This window comes from Lipophrys pholis (genome assembly GCF_963383615.2).
Source record: "Lipophrys pholis genome assembly, chromosome: 21".
Taxonomy (NCBI): domain Eukaryota; kingdom Metazoa; phylum Chordata; class Actinopteri; order Blenniiformes; family Blenniidae; genus Lipophrys; species Lipophrys pholis.
This window is the reverse complement of record NC_137649.1, coordinates 10340275-10354423: the sequence shown is the minus strand read 5'-3', so window position 1 is coordinate 10354423 and position 14149 is coordinate 10340275. Positions and strand designations below refer to the sequence as shown.

General features: G+C 41.3%; 1 protein-coding gene across 1 annotated transcript in view; it reads left to right on the top strand.

Annotated features, from left to right (window-relative positions):
• Positions 1-259: 259 nt before the first annotated feature.
• The window catches only part of syne1a (spectrin repeat containing, nuclear envelope 1a), a gene marked incomplete at its 5' end in the record, with an annotated part of 121654 nt that continues 107764 nt past the window's right edge, over positions 260-14149 (top strand). Inside the window, 7 exons of the mRNA XM_080490831.1 lie at positions 260-344; positions 2763-2824; positions 8352-8447; positions 9182-9265; positions 11593-11613; positions 11871-11963; positions 13929-14110. Coding sequence (XP_080346957.1) covers positions 260-344; positions 2763-2824; positions 8352-8447; positions 9182-9265; positions 11593-11613; positions 11871-11963; positions 13929-14110 — 623 coding nt within the window. The remainder of the gene's footprint in view (positions 345-2762; positions 2825-8351; positions 8448-9181; positions 9266-11592; positions 11614-11870; positions 11964-13928; positions 14111-14149) is intronic.

The window sequence follows — 14149 nt, the reverse complement described above, 5'->3', positions numbered from 1 at the left end:
AGACGAGGAGCCAAACAGGAACGTGAATGCTTCCTGGCTGCTCTGCCTCGAAGCAACAGTTTTGCTGCTGTCATCTCAGGAGGTCCACTGCTCCAGGGAGCTCTTTAAAGACACCTCCCCAAAAAAAGAGAGGAAGGGGGGGAGTGGCAGCAAGGGCAGGAGCAAGGGCAAGTGTTGCCTCTCCCAGAGGTGGCCGTGGATGTCCACTCATCGTCCCCATGAAAGCGGGAAAAAAGCGAAGCGTAGTGTGAGGGACACGATGGCACGGCGAGCAGGGGGCGAAGCCTCCCCCAAAAAGAACACATCCCTCAACCTGGTGGCGGGCTTCTACCACTACCTCCGCGGTAAGTTGGGTGAGTGCACGGCTGTGTGTGACTGAAACAGAGAGTGTGGGGAAAAGAAGTAGACGTTGTGCGTATTTTCCATGTGACGGGGCGTCCTGCGTGTGTGTTTTAGCGTGGCACTGCAGCATGGATTGTACGTGCCTGCTGCATGCGTGCCAAAGTGTGTGACCGTGTGCATTTTGCAGTGTAATTTCCTCACGAAGAGTTCCCTGCAGGGTGGATTTTTCTTCTTTTTTTTTTTCTCTCTTTTTTCCAGAGGGCTACGAGCCTGTATCAAGTGAATTGGGCAGACATTTAAAGGGGGCGTTTCCACCTTGGCGTGTGTGTGTCTGCCTGCAGTGTTGAGAACGCTACGCTTAGAGCCTGTACTACGTGAAGCAGTCGTACCTGAACGAAAAAGCACAAACTCACTGATTATTGCATCAACAGTGAGCTGACTGACAAAATGTTAGATTCGTTATCTCTCTGTCTGACCATCCAGCTGTCTGCATCTGCTTGTCTACATCTGGATGCCATTCATTCATCAGTTTGTATAAGTGACATTATCTCATTATACTGTGAAGAAATTAGACCCACAATGCTGTTTAATATTTGACAGTTTTTAGAGAGTTTATTCTCTGAACCAGCCGTACACCTTGTTGCCAGACACAGCCTTTGAGGCAGGAAACTGGAATTTAATTATATTTCATTAACGTCTTCACAGTGGGGGGTCAGAGTGGGAAGTCAGGGGCTGTGGATGAGACTTATGATACAGAAAGTAATCAACTGTGTCAAAACGCTGCTGCGAGGCTCAGCTGCCGTGGATGGCTGTTACCCTTTGTGATATTGAAAGAATGTGAGCGTGTGCATGTGTGTGCTTAAGTGCGACTGCATGTGAGTGTGCGCTGGAGTTCAAAGTCACCTCGTCCCTGAGACCGAGAGGCTGGCACCGCACACATGCAGACGTTTTCTCCGTCACACATGTTCCTGTTCGCGGATGCGGCTGACTAAATCTCTTCCTATTCTCATCCAATATTACCGCCCATCAATATTTGATTACACCTGGACCCAATCAAAAGATTAATTCATAGAACAGGGATCTGCTCAGCGGCACGAATGACTATGCGTGAATGTATCTGCATTATGTATGAAAGATACCCCCCCCCCACACACACACACACACACACACACACACACACACACACACACACACACACACCTCCCTCCCTGTTCACATCTGTCCATAGTGCCCAGTGACACACTAACCAACTTGTGTGTAATCAAGCCGTCAGCATATTTTATTAAGGTAGAGGAAAGCTCTGTGTCAGATAATGTGCTTATCTCTAGGATATTGCTCTGCTGTGTATACGAGACAGAAAAAAAACAAAAACATAGTGCCAGTTACTATGCATGATAGGATCCTTTGGGTTCCAGTTATATTGGCTTGCATATACTCTGAAGGGATGGGATGTGGTGGTTGCACATGAATTTGTCAATCCCAAGTCCCATTTTTCTTTTTTCTTTTTTTTTTGCATAGGCTGCAAGTCGCATTGAATTTTCCTGTGAAATGGTTTAAGGAATAATACGCTGCAGCAGGAATGCAGTAGTTGGATTAAAAAGTCAGCAAAACATATCAACTACTCCTTACTTTTTATAGTGATGTGTTTTGATGTTTTTTTTTTTGGGGGGGGGGGGGGGGGGGGGAGTCCATCTCCTATGTCAGTGCACAGAATAATATTTCACTTGCCATGGTCACCGTGGTGCTTTAGGAAAGAGATTCAGATTCTGGTTTTGATGATTCAACAGATTTTACGTTCATCACATGTGTTCTTTGTTGTGCACACGTAAAGGACATGACTTGATTTATTGTCCTGTCTTCTTTTAAGTGATGTGGCTGTTTAGGGAAAATAGCCAGCAGACATCTATGCCATTGATTGGACCTTTACTAAAAGGCCTTTATCGTTCCAGCCACTACAAATTGACATCTACCTTTTATGTGTAGGTAAATCAGAACAGTTCTTGCCTTATGTGTTGTGATAGCACCACTCGACAGTAGGATGGATGACTTGCTTGAACTGTAGTCAGAAATGAAAGAAACCCTCTTATAGATCCTGGAGGATATGGGAAGAACCGTTGCCCTTCTCTAAACTAAAGGGCATTTTTGAGAGCAGGATTTTCTGTCCATTCTGAGAGGCTCGTGAAAATGCCATCTGTAAATGTCAAACGCTTTCCCTTGCTAAGTTTGTGTAATGTATCACTTGATGTGACTGTGTACAGACACATTAGACAGAAGCATCAAAGTTAATTAGAGTCACTGTGCAGCCCTGCACACCCAGTAAACCGTCACTGCAACTGACAATGAGAAGCCTGTGTTTTAATCCCGTCTTTGTTTATTTTCGCCTGTGACTAAAAAGTGATGCTCTGGGCTCTCGTTTACAGATGAGCAGGAGGCTGTGCAGAAAAGGACGTTCACAAAATGGATCAATTCCCACTTGGCAAAGGTAAGAGAGTCTGGTTGATTCCCACTGCTACTGCCAGCATTGTGTTGTCCATTTACACAAACACAGATGCTGTTGTGTGTGGATTGGAAACTTCCTGATACCATCGCTTTTCACTTTGAATAACTTTTCTTTTTCCCCATCCACCGTGTGTTTGGTATTTTCCTCCCTTTTTCAAAGCGCAGTTACGACTCACTGCAACAGCTACAATACATGTATTCTCGCACGCATGCCCTTGTTATTCTTTCAGTCTTTAAATATTGCATAGCTACTAGCAATGATTTACCCTTACTCTAATTATTGCTTTCACATTACAGCATTTATTAAACTGTATTTCGAATTTTCCTGCAAGCTACAGCCAGTAAATTACGTATTAGTAACCTGTCTATCTCATTATGGGCCAATTTAGATTTTTTTTCAGATAGTTTTGAGTGAAAGCCCTCCGTTCATTTGTCTCCTTGGACAGATGTATATCTATAACTGACACTAAAGTAGTACACTTGCGGTATCGCATGCCTGTAATTATTGTATCAAACTGCTCTAGGCCCCTCAATATCCTCATTACTCCGTAAATTGAGTGTCAGGATGGGTTGGACAAGGCAAATATGCCACAGTGCAACACAATTAAGTGCTATTTCAATGTGTGACGCTCATCTCAAGGTTCCCTATTTGATTGCGACAGCTGTGGAGGCCTTGAACTACAGTGACATGGAGCAGAAAATTCATTTGAAAAGCAGTCTGAAGGGAATAAACCTTGAAGTACTATTAAATATCATGTCTCTGGATCGTGCCAGCAGAAAATTACTCGCAGGCCAATATTTAAATGCCTTAAATTTTCAATAACCCTAAAGGTAAGTAGATTATTAATTTATTAAGGCGTCATCAGCCAATGGAACAGATTTGTTGTCTTCCTCTGTTGTTACAGTCTTTCAAACCTGGGTTTGAGTGATTAGGAGAAAAGACTATAGAGACCAAAACGAAATTTCATTTCATTCAGCACAAACCCAAACAACCCAGAGAGACAAAGATCCTGGAGACGTCATTTCGATTTTTCATTTAAATTCACTTTAATTAACCAATTCAACTAATTAACAGATTAGTGATATGGTCACAGTTCTATTGGAAGAGATAACCGTATTTGTTCCTCACACTCTTTTCTCTCCATCTAGCTGATCAAATTACATCGTCGTCGTCTTCTTCGCCCATCATGAAACTGCTTAACCCTTTTCACCTGATACCTGACGTTACCATAGTGACACTGATTGTCCTATATTTGTCTTCAAAAATGCGTCCTGGTTGTCACGGCAGCTTGGTAAATACCCAGAAAGCTTTGTGATGAATAGCGAGGAGGAGTGCTTTACAACCGGTACAAAGAATGAAAAAAAACATCTTCTGTGAGACAGTAGAAGTGAAATGGTGACTTTGGGCTTTCCTCTCTTTCACATCACTTGTGGTCCATCTGCAGTTTGAGTTGATCTCAAATGGACTTGGTAAATGACAGCAACCTATAAATTCCCATAACTTTGAAGTTTGCACTTCATTTTAATACAAAAACTACCCAAAATTTCTGTTTTGTTTTTAAAAGTGCTCTTTGAAATCTTCCTGCCACAGTGTTTGTCTTCCAACTGGTCTGACTTACTCAGGATTTCTGGTTTTGCTCTGAGGTTAACAGTATTTGGCTATCTCTAGCTCTCACTGCTGTCGCTAATCTCTTGGCTTCAAGTATTGCTGCCATCTGCTGTTTAATTGTGGGCCTCAGTGTTGTGTATGACCTCTTTTCATGACCTCTACGGCTCGACCCTTAGCGAGCAAAAGGACCTTCTTTTTGATTTTGACCGGCGTGCACCATATCTGACACCCCTGATTTTGGAAAACCAATTTAGTAACATGAATGATTTGAGATGCAGAGGACAGAAAGAAAAGAGAGGAGCTTTATTAATTGGTTTAAACAACAGGTTTCACTCTGTACAAAGGATGAAAGCTTTCCTCGGGGTGCCTTTCTATTGCAATAGTACGAAAATAAAAGGTTGAAATCACATTGAATGGGTTTATTTTCATATGTAAAACTATGATGTGTCACGACGCAGAAAGGGACCTTTTCAAAGAGTCAAATTAGGCAAACGGAATGGTGTGAAAGTGAGACAGCGGTTGGACAGAGGGAAGACGGAGAAGCTTTAACAGTTGGTTTAGCTTTGCTCTCAGAGGGATAGATCCTGCCCTTGGCTATGCAGATGATTAGGCCACTCCAGTTATCACAGGTCTTTAATTCAACGCCTAAAGGTGTGTGATTAATCGTTAGGTGAGTTGAGACATAGCGTGAAGGCTTCCTTTTCACCATCGCTCCCCTCCCCCTTACTTTTCCACTCTACAGGTATAACAAAAGAAGTCTTATGAGCTCTGACAAAGATTCTCTATGAGAGGGGATGTATTGGAGCTGGTAATTTATACAGAAGATTAATGACTCTCATTACTTGGAGTAGTTCACCAGATTAACTCGCCAAAGATATAAACTGCAAGAGAGTAGCCGGGCCGTGTTTTTGCAGACTGTTTTTCATTTAGATAACGGCTGGTGTTGTTTGGACCACATACTCTATCAACAGTGTTGTATTGCGTGGTTTCTCTCCTTGCATTTTCCCCAGAACAGCACTTTTTTTTAAAGGGTATCAGGCTTTCAAGTCACACTCCGCAGTGGGGTGACAAGTGGGAGGGTGGAGGGATCCAGTGACTGGACCCCAAGTTTCCATTTTGACAAATCCTTTCTGAGAGGGTTAAAGCTTAATTAAGGAGTGGCCAGTGTGAACGGCGGAGGTCTCCCCGCCTCTCAAGCGTTTTCCAGGCAAACCGCTTTCGTGCAGTAATCAGTGAACCAAGTGTTCTTGGAGATTACTGCAGCAGTGAGTGAAGCTCCCAGCTCCACTCACGCCTGTTTACTCCCATGCACACGCAATCCCCTCTCTTTTGGGGGGGGGGGGGGGGGGGGGCGGGGGGGGGGGGGATATGAGGGGATAGTGGGAAACGTCTCCATGCACACTAAATTCAAACCCTGACACGCAGTGTGAAGCTCAGCTACACGTGCCTCCTGGATGTGTTTGAGTTTTTCAATTTTCAACCTCTCGGCGAAGCTTGCAGTCCCTCTGTTTACCTTTTCTCAATTCGTTGTCAGCACAAACAGTGTTGTATCGACAGCAGGGTTGCTTTGCCGATCCACGCACCTCTGTCCTTTTAGTTTCTCTGTACACTTTGTGATTAATGCTAATTAGCAAATTTCACCTTGCAGAAGCACTAATCTGAGATTCTCAATAAATCATTAGACAGTGTCACTAAGACATTACTGGCATTGATGTTTTACCTTTAAACATGCCAAAGTGTGGCTTATTTCTTTGTTTGACATCATTTACACTGGTAGCATTTTATCTAATACAATATTAGTTTGTTTTTAACAATGTGTACTTTTTGTCAACTATTGTATCTATTACACGTGCTTTCATAGTATGCAGTATTTTATGGTGATTCATAAAATCTCATAATGGCATTTCCTGAAGCCCTACATTTTAAAAGGCACATTTTCATTTGACGCCAGCTTGTTAATTCACAACAATCTTTTATTTTTTCAGATACGGTTGGGCCTGCAGCAGTTCGCTTTATATATATAAACATAAAGAATATATATATCAGTAACGAGATGACATCTGTTAGTGCAAACTACTGATTCGCTTTTGTCTGAAACTTGACTTAATCACCTCGTTTGACACGACTACATTCAATCAGAAAACCCAACACTGAATAATTATATAGACAATTGAATATGCAAGTAATTGGGCTTGATATAGATTTAAGTCCAGGTTCCTTTTACAAGGTTTAGCTCTGGACATGTCTGCATTTCTTTTTCTTTTTCATTTTTTTTAACAAATATCAAAAATTTTTATGATATATGGTCAGACAGTTTACCTATTTTAGATTTTGTTAGGCACATATTAATTTCACATGCGAGCAATAACTCACAGAAAACTGTAGGGTTGAAGGTTTTTGATGAAAACAATGTGATTATATTGCAATTTAAAACGAAACCCTCCGCTCTCCTCTTTCTGCGCCGCCCTTCATCTTTCACGCTGTTGATCTTTTGGAATCTTCTGAGTCAAAGCTACCAGGGGAGTAACGTGAGAGCACAGACGAGCAAATCCTCAAACTCCTCTGCTCACAATCAATTATGACCCAGACACTCGTATGTAATTAGCTCATTAAGTCCTTGATTTATTTATTTATTTATTTTTTGCACAGGTTTCTGAGCGGAGGAAATGAATATTAGTTTCTTATTTTGTAATTAGTCTGAAATTTCCTCATTAGCTTTGGGATTATAAAGAACAAATAGGTAAATTTTACTTCAATTAGCTCATAGTATAATTTATCTGAATTGGGGTCTTTGTAAGTGGCTCTTCTGTCACTTTATGATATGGGCGCCAGTGCTGTCTGCGTATTCTAATATCGAAAACCATGAAATGACATTAGAAGAGGAATTAGTGAGAGGAGCCCGAGTATTTGCTAATTAATTTTGAAAGATGGGAGGTTAGTGAGTCTTCTCTCGCCTCCTTGATCGTCTTTCTCACTGCCATTTTTATTTTATTTTTTTTAAACTCAATTTAACGCCTCACATATATTCTCTGTGGTGGCATTGTGTATTTTATTCCTCTTTCCACCACAAGCACACACACACACACACACACAACACACACTCTATTTGCACATAGTAACACTCATGTACACATCTTTCCTTTTGCCTTTTCTCCCTCCCTCACCCCCCCACCCCCCTCGCTGCTAATCTCCCTGTGAATGGTTTGCCCGTCTGAACGCTTTTACCCCGCTCTAAACCCCTCCTCAGCCCCAGCATGTGACTCTGCTTTAAGAGAAATCCTTGATGTGGCGTCGTCGCGAGAAACAGAGATATGTGGATTTCTTCAAGTCTAGAAGTCTGTGTCAGGTCATGAGGGAAGTCAATGGGAAGGATAGAGTTTGAAATCATCAGCATATTTTAGGATTTGAAAGAGCCACTCAGACTCTGCTGAGCTTCTGCTCATGAGTGAATCGAGCTGTCAGTAAGGCAAAGCACTGCCAAACTCCATTTGGGCTTCCGAGTCCATTTATTTGAAGGATTTCCCTTATCCGTGTTCCACAAGTTTAAATTAATGTCTCACAGGGTAATATATGTATTATATTCTGGTATATGCATGTGCTTTGCCACTTGAAGTGGGCTAATGTGCAGGGGAAAAACACTTCTTGTGTCATAACTTCATGTGCATTGCTAAAGCTATTTAAACTGAAATCTCAGCTCTTTGCATTCCAGGAAAACTGAGAGGGCTTTGTTTGAGGTTATAGCATGAAGTGCTGATGTAAACAGTGATTTTTTTACCTAAACGACTTAACAGCTGTGAGAAAATTGTTTCATTTAGTAAAAAATAAATATGTTGTAGATTTTTAACCTTGAAAATTTCCAAACTGTTTGTTAGAAATCACAATCGTATTTGTTTCCTTGCAGTGTGTACCACCTCTGGAGGTGACAGACCTGTTCGAGGACATTAAGGATGGTGTGAAGCTGCTGGCCCTACTGGAAGTCCTCTCAGGACAAAATCTGGTGAGCCTTGCATTCATTCCTGCAGCACGTGATTCAGCCGCAGACTTCAAACACCTCATATCCCCTTGACCCAGCAGGATTATATTTTTATGTGATCTCACCGAGCCGACGTGGCGAGGATCAGGCTGGGCAGATAACGGAAAGAATTTCCAGTAAAGCTTTCATGGTTTGTTTGTGAAGCAACAGTCGGCCAGTGGAGAGGTGCAGCGCATGAGAAAAAGTGAAATGAGTCACAATTACATGGAAATGCTTATTGATCGGCTTTTATTAGGATGTTTGAACTGAACAGGAAAGCCAGATTAACAAGGACAGATCAGAGTACACACACACACACACACACACACACACACACACACACACACACACACACACACACACACACACACACACACACACACACACACACACACACACACACACACACACACACACACACACACACACACACACACCTAGCTGGAGGATTTTACTTGGCCAATATTGCCTGAGGTCTAAGCTGCTCATGTCCTATTGATCTGGTTGTTTATAGTCAAACACGTCTCTGGTTGAACCTTTGTGTCTTTTCAGCATCACTGAGATGTATTCTCTTTGTGTAATAATTTCTGGAACATGCATTTCATTCATACTTACATTAAAAGAATTTCTAAAATGTGTGTTTTTTTTCTCATCCATTAATTTCATCCACACCATTTCTTTCTTTCCGCATGGTTCTTTGTCCTCCGTTTTCCTTTCAGCCATGTGAGCAAGGCAAGAAGCTAAAGAGGATCCACTGGGTCGCCAACATCGGCACAGCTCTTAAATTCCTTGAGGGAAGAAAGGTAAGAGTTCATCACCTTCTTTTTACCTTTTTTTTTTCTTTCTCTCTTTTTTTTTTGAACCCATCTTGCTGCTCTCCCTGCTCATCTGTTGCCTCGTGGGCACAAATATTGAATCTTGACCTGTCGTGACCCGTTTCTCTTTCCTCTTCGCCTTTCCCACAATCCCCCATTTATTCTGAAACCTGTTATTGTGTCTCAGTAAAACATTTTCCGGCTCATATCGAGCTTTACTCTCATTTTATTTCCAGTGAATCTTTGGTTGACTGAACCTAAATGGAAACTATTTGGACAATGTCATTATTGCATTATTGTGAGTGATTCTGTCATCGCCACCAATTTCAGGTACGGTGTTTGGTTTTATTTTGCCCAGTTAGAACGCACAAAAAAGAAAGTAAAATGAAGAGGTAATCAAGTACAATGCAAGGAAAGCCAAATATCCCCGAGGCTTATTTGATGCTTACGCCGCAATAATTTTCGTTTTTTAGGAACAAAAACATACAGAAAAGCTTAAGGAAAAAACAAAACAATAAAATATGACAACAGACTGGAGGTGTAATAGTTTGAGCAGTAGTAAAATGCATCACAGTAAATTTAGATATGGACAATAAATAAACCAAATAAAACTGTAAATAAACTTTTTTACATCTTTATTGACAGATTAATAAAGTGAAAAAAAATCTGCTCAACCTGGGTTTTTTTGGGGTGCAATCATCCCGATGATCATCTGGCCTTCGATGAGATTAGTTAAACATCATCGAAACTGTGCCTGACTCGTCCTTGGATATACATAAATAAAGCCATAAGTATGAGCTGGTGTCTGCGGGGACATTGATTCATCTTCCCGAAGTGTGACAGGGTTAAAACTGTAAATCCTGCTCCAGTAAGCTGCTGTCTGGTGAGCAGACGTCAGTGGGCACTCTGCTGTGTGTGTGTGTGTGTGTGTGTGTGTGTGTGTGTGTGTGTGTGTGTGTGTGTGTGTGTGTGTGTGTGAGCCCGAGTAAATTCTGTGGGTTGAAAATTAAATGTAAATATGTATCTGTGTGAAAATCTGATGTGGGTTTCTACAGTATTTACATTGTGCTTCAGATGTGATTACTTCATGTGTGATACATGCTGCTCTGTTGTGTCTGTGTCGTAAGAGAATGATGTTTACCATTTCATCACTCGTATGTGGTAACTGTTGGAACCTTGTAATCTATGTATCTAATTAGGGATTCAGTTTATCCCCACAATGACAAACAAGGCTGTAAATTAAAGCTGTTTTGCTTCATTATCGAATCAGTTCTTTTTTTTTTTCAAGGCTGTAACATGAAAAAAAAAATCCAAGGCGTCCACCTTGTGTCCAAGGTGATTTCAGATATTTGTTTTGTCTGGTTAAAAGTCAAAATCCTTAAAATATTCACAAAAAAATGCAGCAATTCTCATGTTTGATAAACTGGTGTTATTGATTATTTGTCCTTGATCCTTTCAAATGCATTGGTCACACCATTATTATTAATACTCCAAAATTTACTATAGTAACTTTCATTCTAATATACAACTCTCAAACCTGAGTTTGAATGTTTTCCTCAATGTTTTCTCACAATAATATATTCTACAATGTAATATAATTATTGTCTGTTTATGTTCATTTTTGTATGTTTTTCCCAGTCTGTGTGTGTGTGTGTGTGTGTGTGTGTGTGTGTGTGTGTGTGTGTGTGTGTGTGTGTGTGTGTGTGTGTGTGTGTGTGTGTGTGTGTGTGTGTGTGTGTGTGTGTGTTGTCACAAAGCACTTCCATGAACCACTCCAGCCTAACACTGTGTGTGTGTTGATTGGCCAGGATAGCCTGCTGTGTTTTCTCATATCAAAACCATGCATTGCATATATTCTTATCGGCCATGATCTGACGCTCTCCCGCACTACCCTGGCCTGCCCCCAATCTCCTCCTCCATGCTTGTTCACCTATACGGAGTGACAGATACTACCACAGGGTGACCTGTTGTGCAGCAGCACCTCGGTAATATAACCCACTGTGTGATAATATGGAGCACATCATCATCATATCACAGGGTGTACTCCCCTCCTTCCTCTCCCTGCTCATCTCTGCCTCTCTCTCCCTTCCTCACTCTGATTCTCTGCTGGATTTAATCCCTGTTGCCTGTGTGGTGTTGATAGATCTCCCCTCCCAGCCAACTGCTCGAATATCTCACCCACAATATCTGCCATCTCACCGTCAATGAGGCGTTCACGTTCAATCAAACTCATCTCGAGTACTTATAAACACTATCTGTCTTTTTTCTCTCTCTCCTTTCCCCTCCTCCTCCGCTCTCCTGCTATCTGCTCCCAGTCGGCCTACAGAGGATCTCCGGTCAGTATTAATAACATTATTGCTCTGGTTTGTTCAGGACATGAGGTAGATATGGTCAGAATGATGAGCATCCAGTGGCGCTGTGGATTACATCCAGACTGAATGTTCACTTATATGAGTTGAGCCGATTTGCTACAGTGTAAAATTGTCTGGCTAATCTTTATGAATGAGATTATGGCAAAGTTCTAGTAATTAAACTGCACATATTTGCTCCTGTTTAGAGCTATTTGAAAGTGGGATTTTGTGTTTTCGTACAGATAAAGTTAGTGAACATCAACTCCACTGACATCGTGGATGGACGGCCCTCCATCGTGCTGGGGTTGGTGTGGACCATCATCCTCTACTTCCAGGTATTGTTTACTGTTAATCCTATCATGAAATTCTGCATGTGAATCTTTCTACATCTTTTATTTTTAACCCTCCAAAGCCTGTATTCAAATACTTGAATAAGTAAAATGTCAACTTTTTGGTGTTATTGTAGTTTCTTTTGCGATTATAATCTAACTTTGTGGAAAAGGTAAGAAATATACATCCTATACATCAATGGCCATTTGTCGAAAGTTAAAAGTCTCCAGAATGAATAAAATTCCTTCAGGATTTCTGTAGTTATGTTGCTGTGGAAACAAAGGAGCCTAATTTTGACACACTAGAAACATTTCGAGCTGCACAGTGGTGCACAGACTCACAAAAACATGCATTTGATGCTAATTGGTGACTCTAAAGTTGCCCGAAGGTGTGAATGTGAGTGCTTGTGACTCTGTCTCTCTGTGTTGTGTTTGTCTTGTGACGGGCTGGTGACCAGTCCACGGTGTACACAGTCTTTGTTCTTAGTCAGATGGGATCAGCTCCAGACTCCTGTGATAATGAGTTTGCTAAAGAAATTCAGTAAATTGGTAGATAGACCAACAAGAAAACTTTCAAAATTGAAATGAATTATCAAATACATTGACTGGGAAGCAGAGATGCTTTCCTAAAGAGAAGGAGCAAGACAAAACTCTGTTAGTATGAAAACTGTAAAGCTAAAGGGCATATTCATTATTTTCGCAAGGTATAGAAATCGCCCACGTTGGTCATCTCGATGTCCGCCACACCTATTTCATCAAGCGGTCAATTCCCTCACCAGTGAGCCTCCTCTTTGAATCTCAGATCTTGGTTCTTGTCATCATGAAATGCAAAGCCAAAACTGCCCATCACCCTCAGTGTGTCCCTCTGGAATCTGTAATTGTCATTAACTTTTAAAGAAAAGGTGACAAATTAAAATGTACTCTGACATACTAGCTTGCTGGATAAGGGTTAATGACGCAGCAAATACAAAAGACAAATACAATTTGTTCAAACTGATAATCATGGTGTGAACAACTATAACAGCTCAAATTAATAACACGTGATTGTTATGAAGAATCAGCAGGATTCATCCTGCGGCGGAGAGCTTGATGCTTAAAATACATCCGTTTCTACCAAGCAAGACGGCACAATAAGGGAGAGACGTTTAAAATGTAAAAGGAAAAAAAATTGTTCTAAACATCCAAACTGAAAATGATCTGTGGCCATCTCAGGGATTTCAGACAAACACAGTTCAACAGGGATGTAATGATATTCTCTCTGCAGCATAAATGCATGCATACGCTTATTATTCCAACAAACATGTGGATAATACATAAGCGAAACGCTTGGCAATGTAGTTATTCATTTCCTGACACGTTGATGTATTTTAAATTTGGCTTTTTTGAGCTGAATGGAGTCCCAATTCGTTTGTTGCTGAGCAGACTGAGAAATACAGTGTATTGTGTGTGTACGCCAATAAATCCTTGACAACCGATGAGTAGTCATGGGCTAAAGTCGATTGTTGCTTTTTCCTTGTATTTCTGAAAATGAAAAGGACTTTTAACCCCCTAATACTTTAAATCTACACAGTGGGATATGCAATGCGTCATTAAAAACTTTAGCATATTTCAGAAAACTGTTTTCTGTGCATGCTCTCTTGTGGATGCACAGAAAACAGTTTTCTGAAAATTGCTGAAAGGTGTGAACGTGACTGTGTCTTATTTGTCTGTGTTTGCCCTGAATTTGCTCTAAGTCAATTGGAATTGACTAAAACAACCAAGATGGTACAGAAGCTGGATGGGTGGTCTCTCTTGTCTATTAAAACCTTTTGGACTTAAATTCAGCCTTGAGCCACGAACTGCAGTCATGAACTTCACACTCGTCCGTTGCTTATATTGAAGAAATCTTCAGACATTCACGACTTAAACAGGACAAACAGTGATGTTCCCTAGAATGAAAGCTAGATTCGTCTATTTTCTTGTTGCCTGCAGATTGAAGAGCTAACCAGTAGTCTACCAGCACTCCACGCGTTGTCCAGCAGCGCCTCGTCACTGGACAGCTCCACCAGCAGCACTGACACCACCAGCCCACCCGTCAAAAGAAAACCTGTCCCTCCAATGCAGGGTGGAGCCAGGAAGGCTTTACTGAGATGGGTCCAGCAGACAGCCACCAAGTATGTACTTTTCAATAGAGTCTCTTGAGAAATATTTAT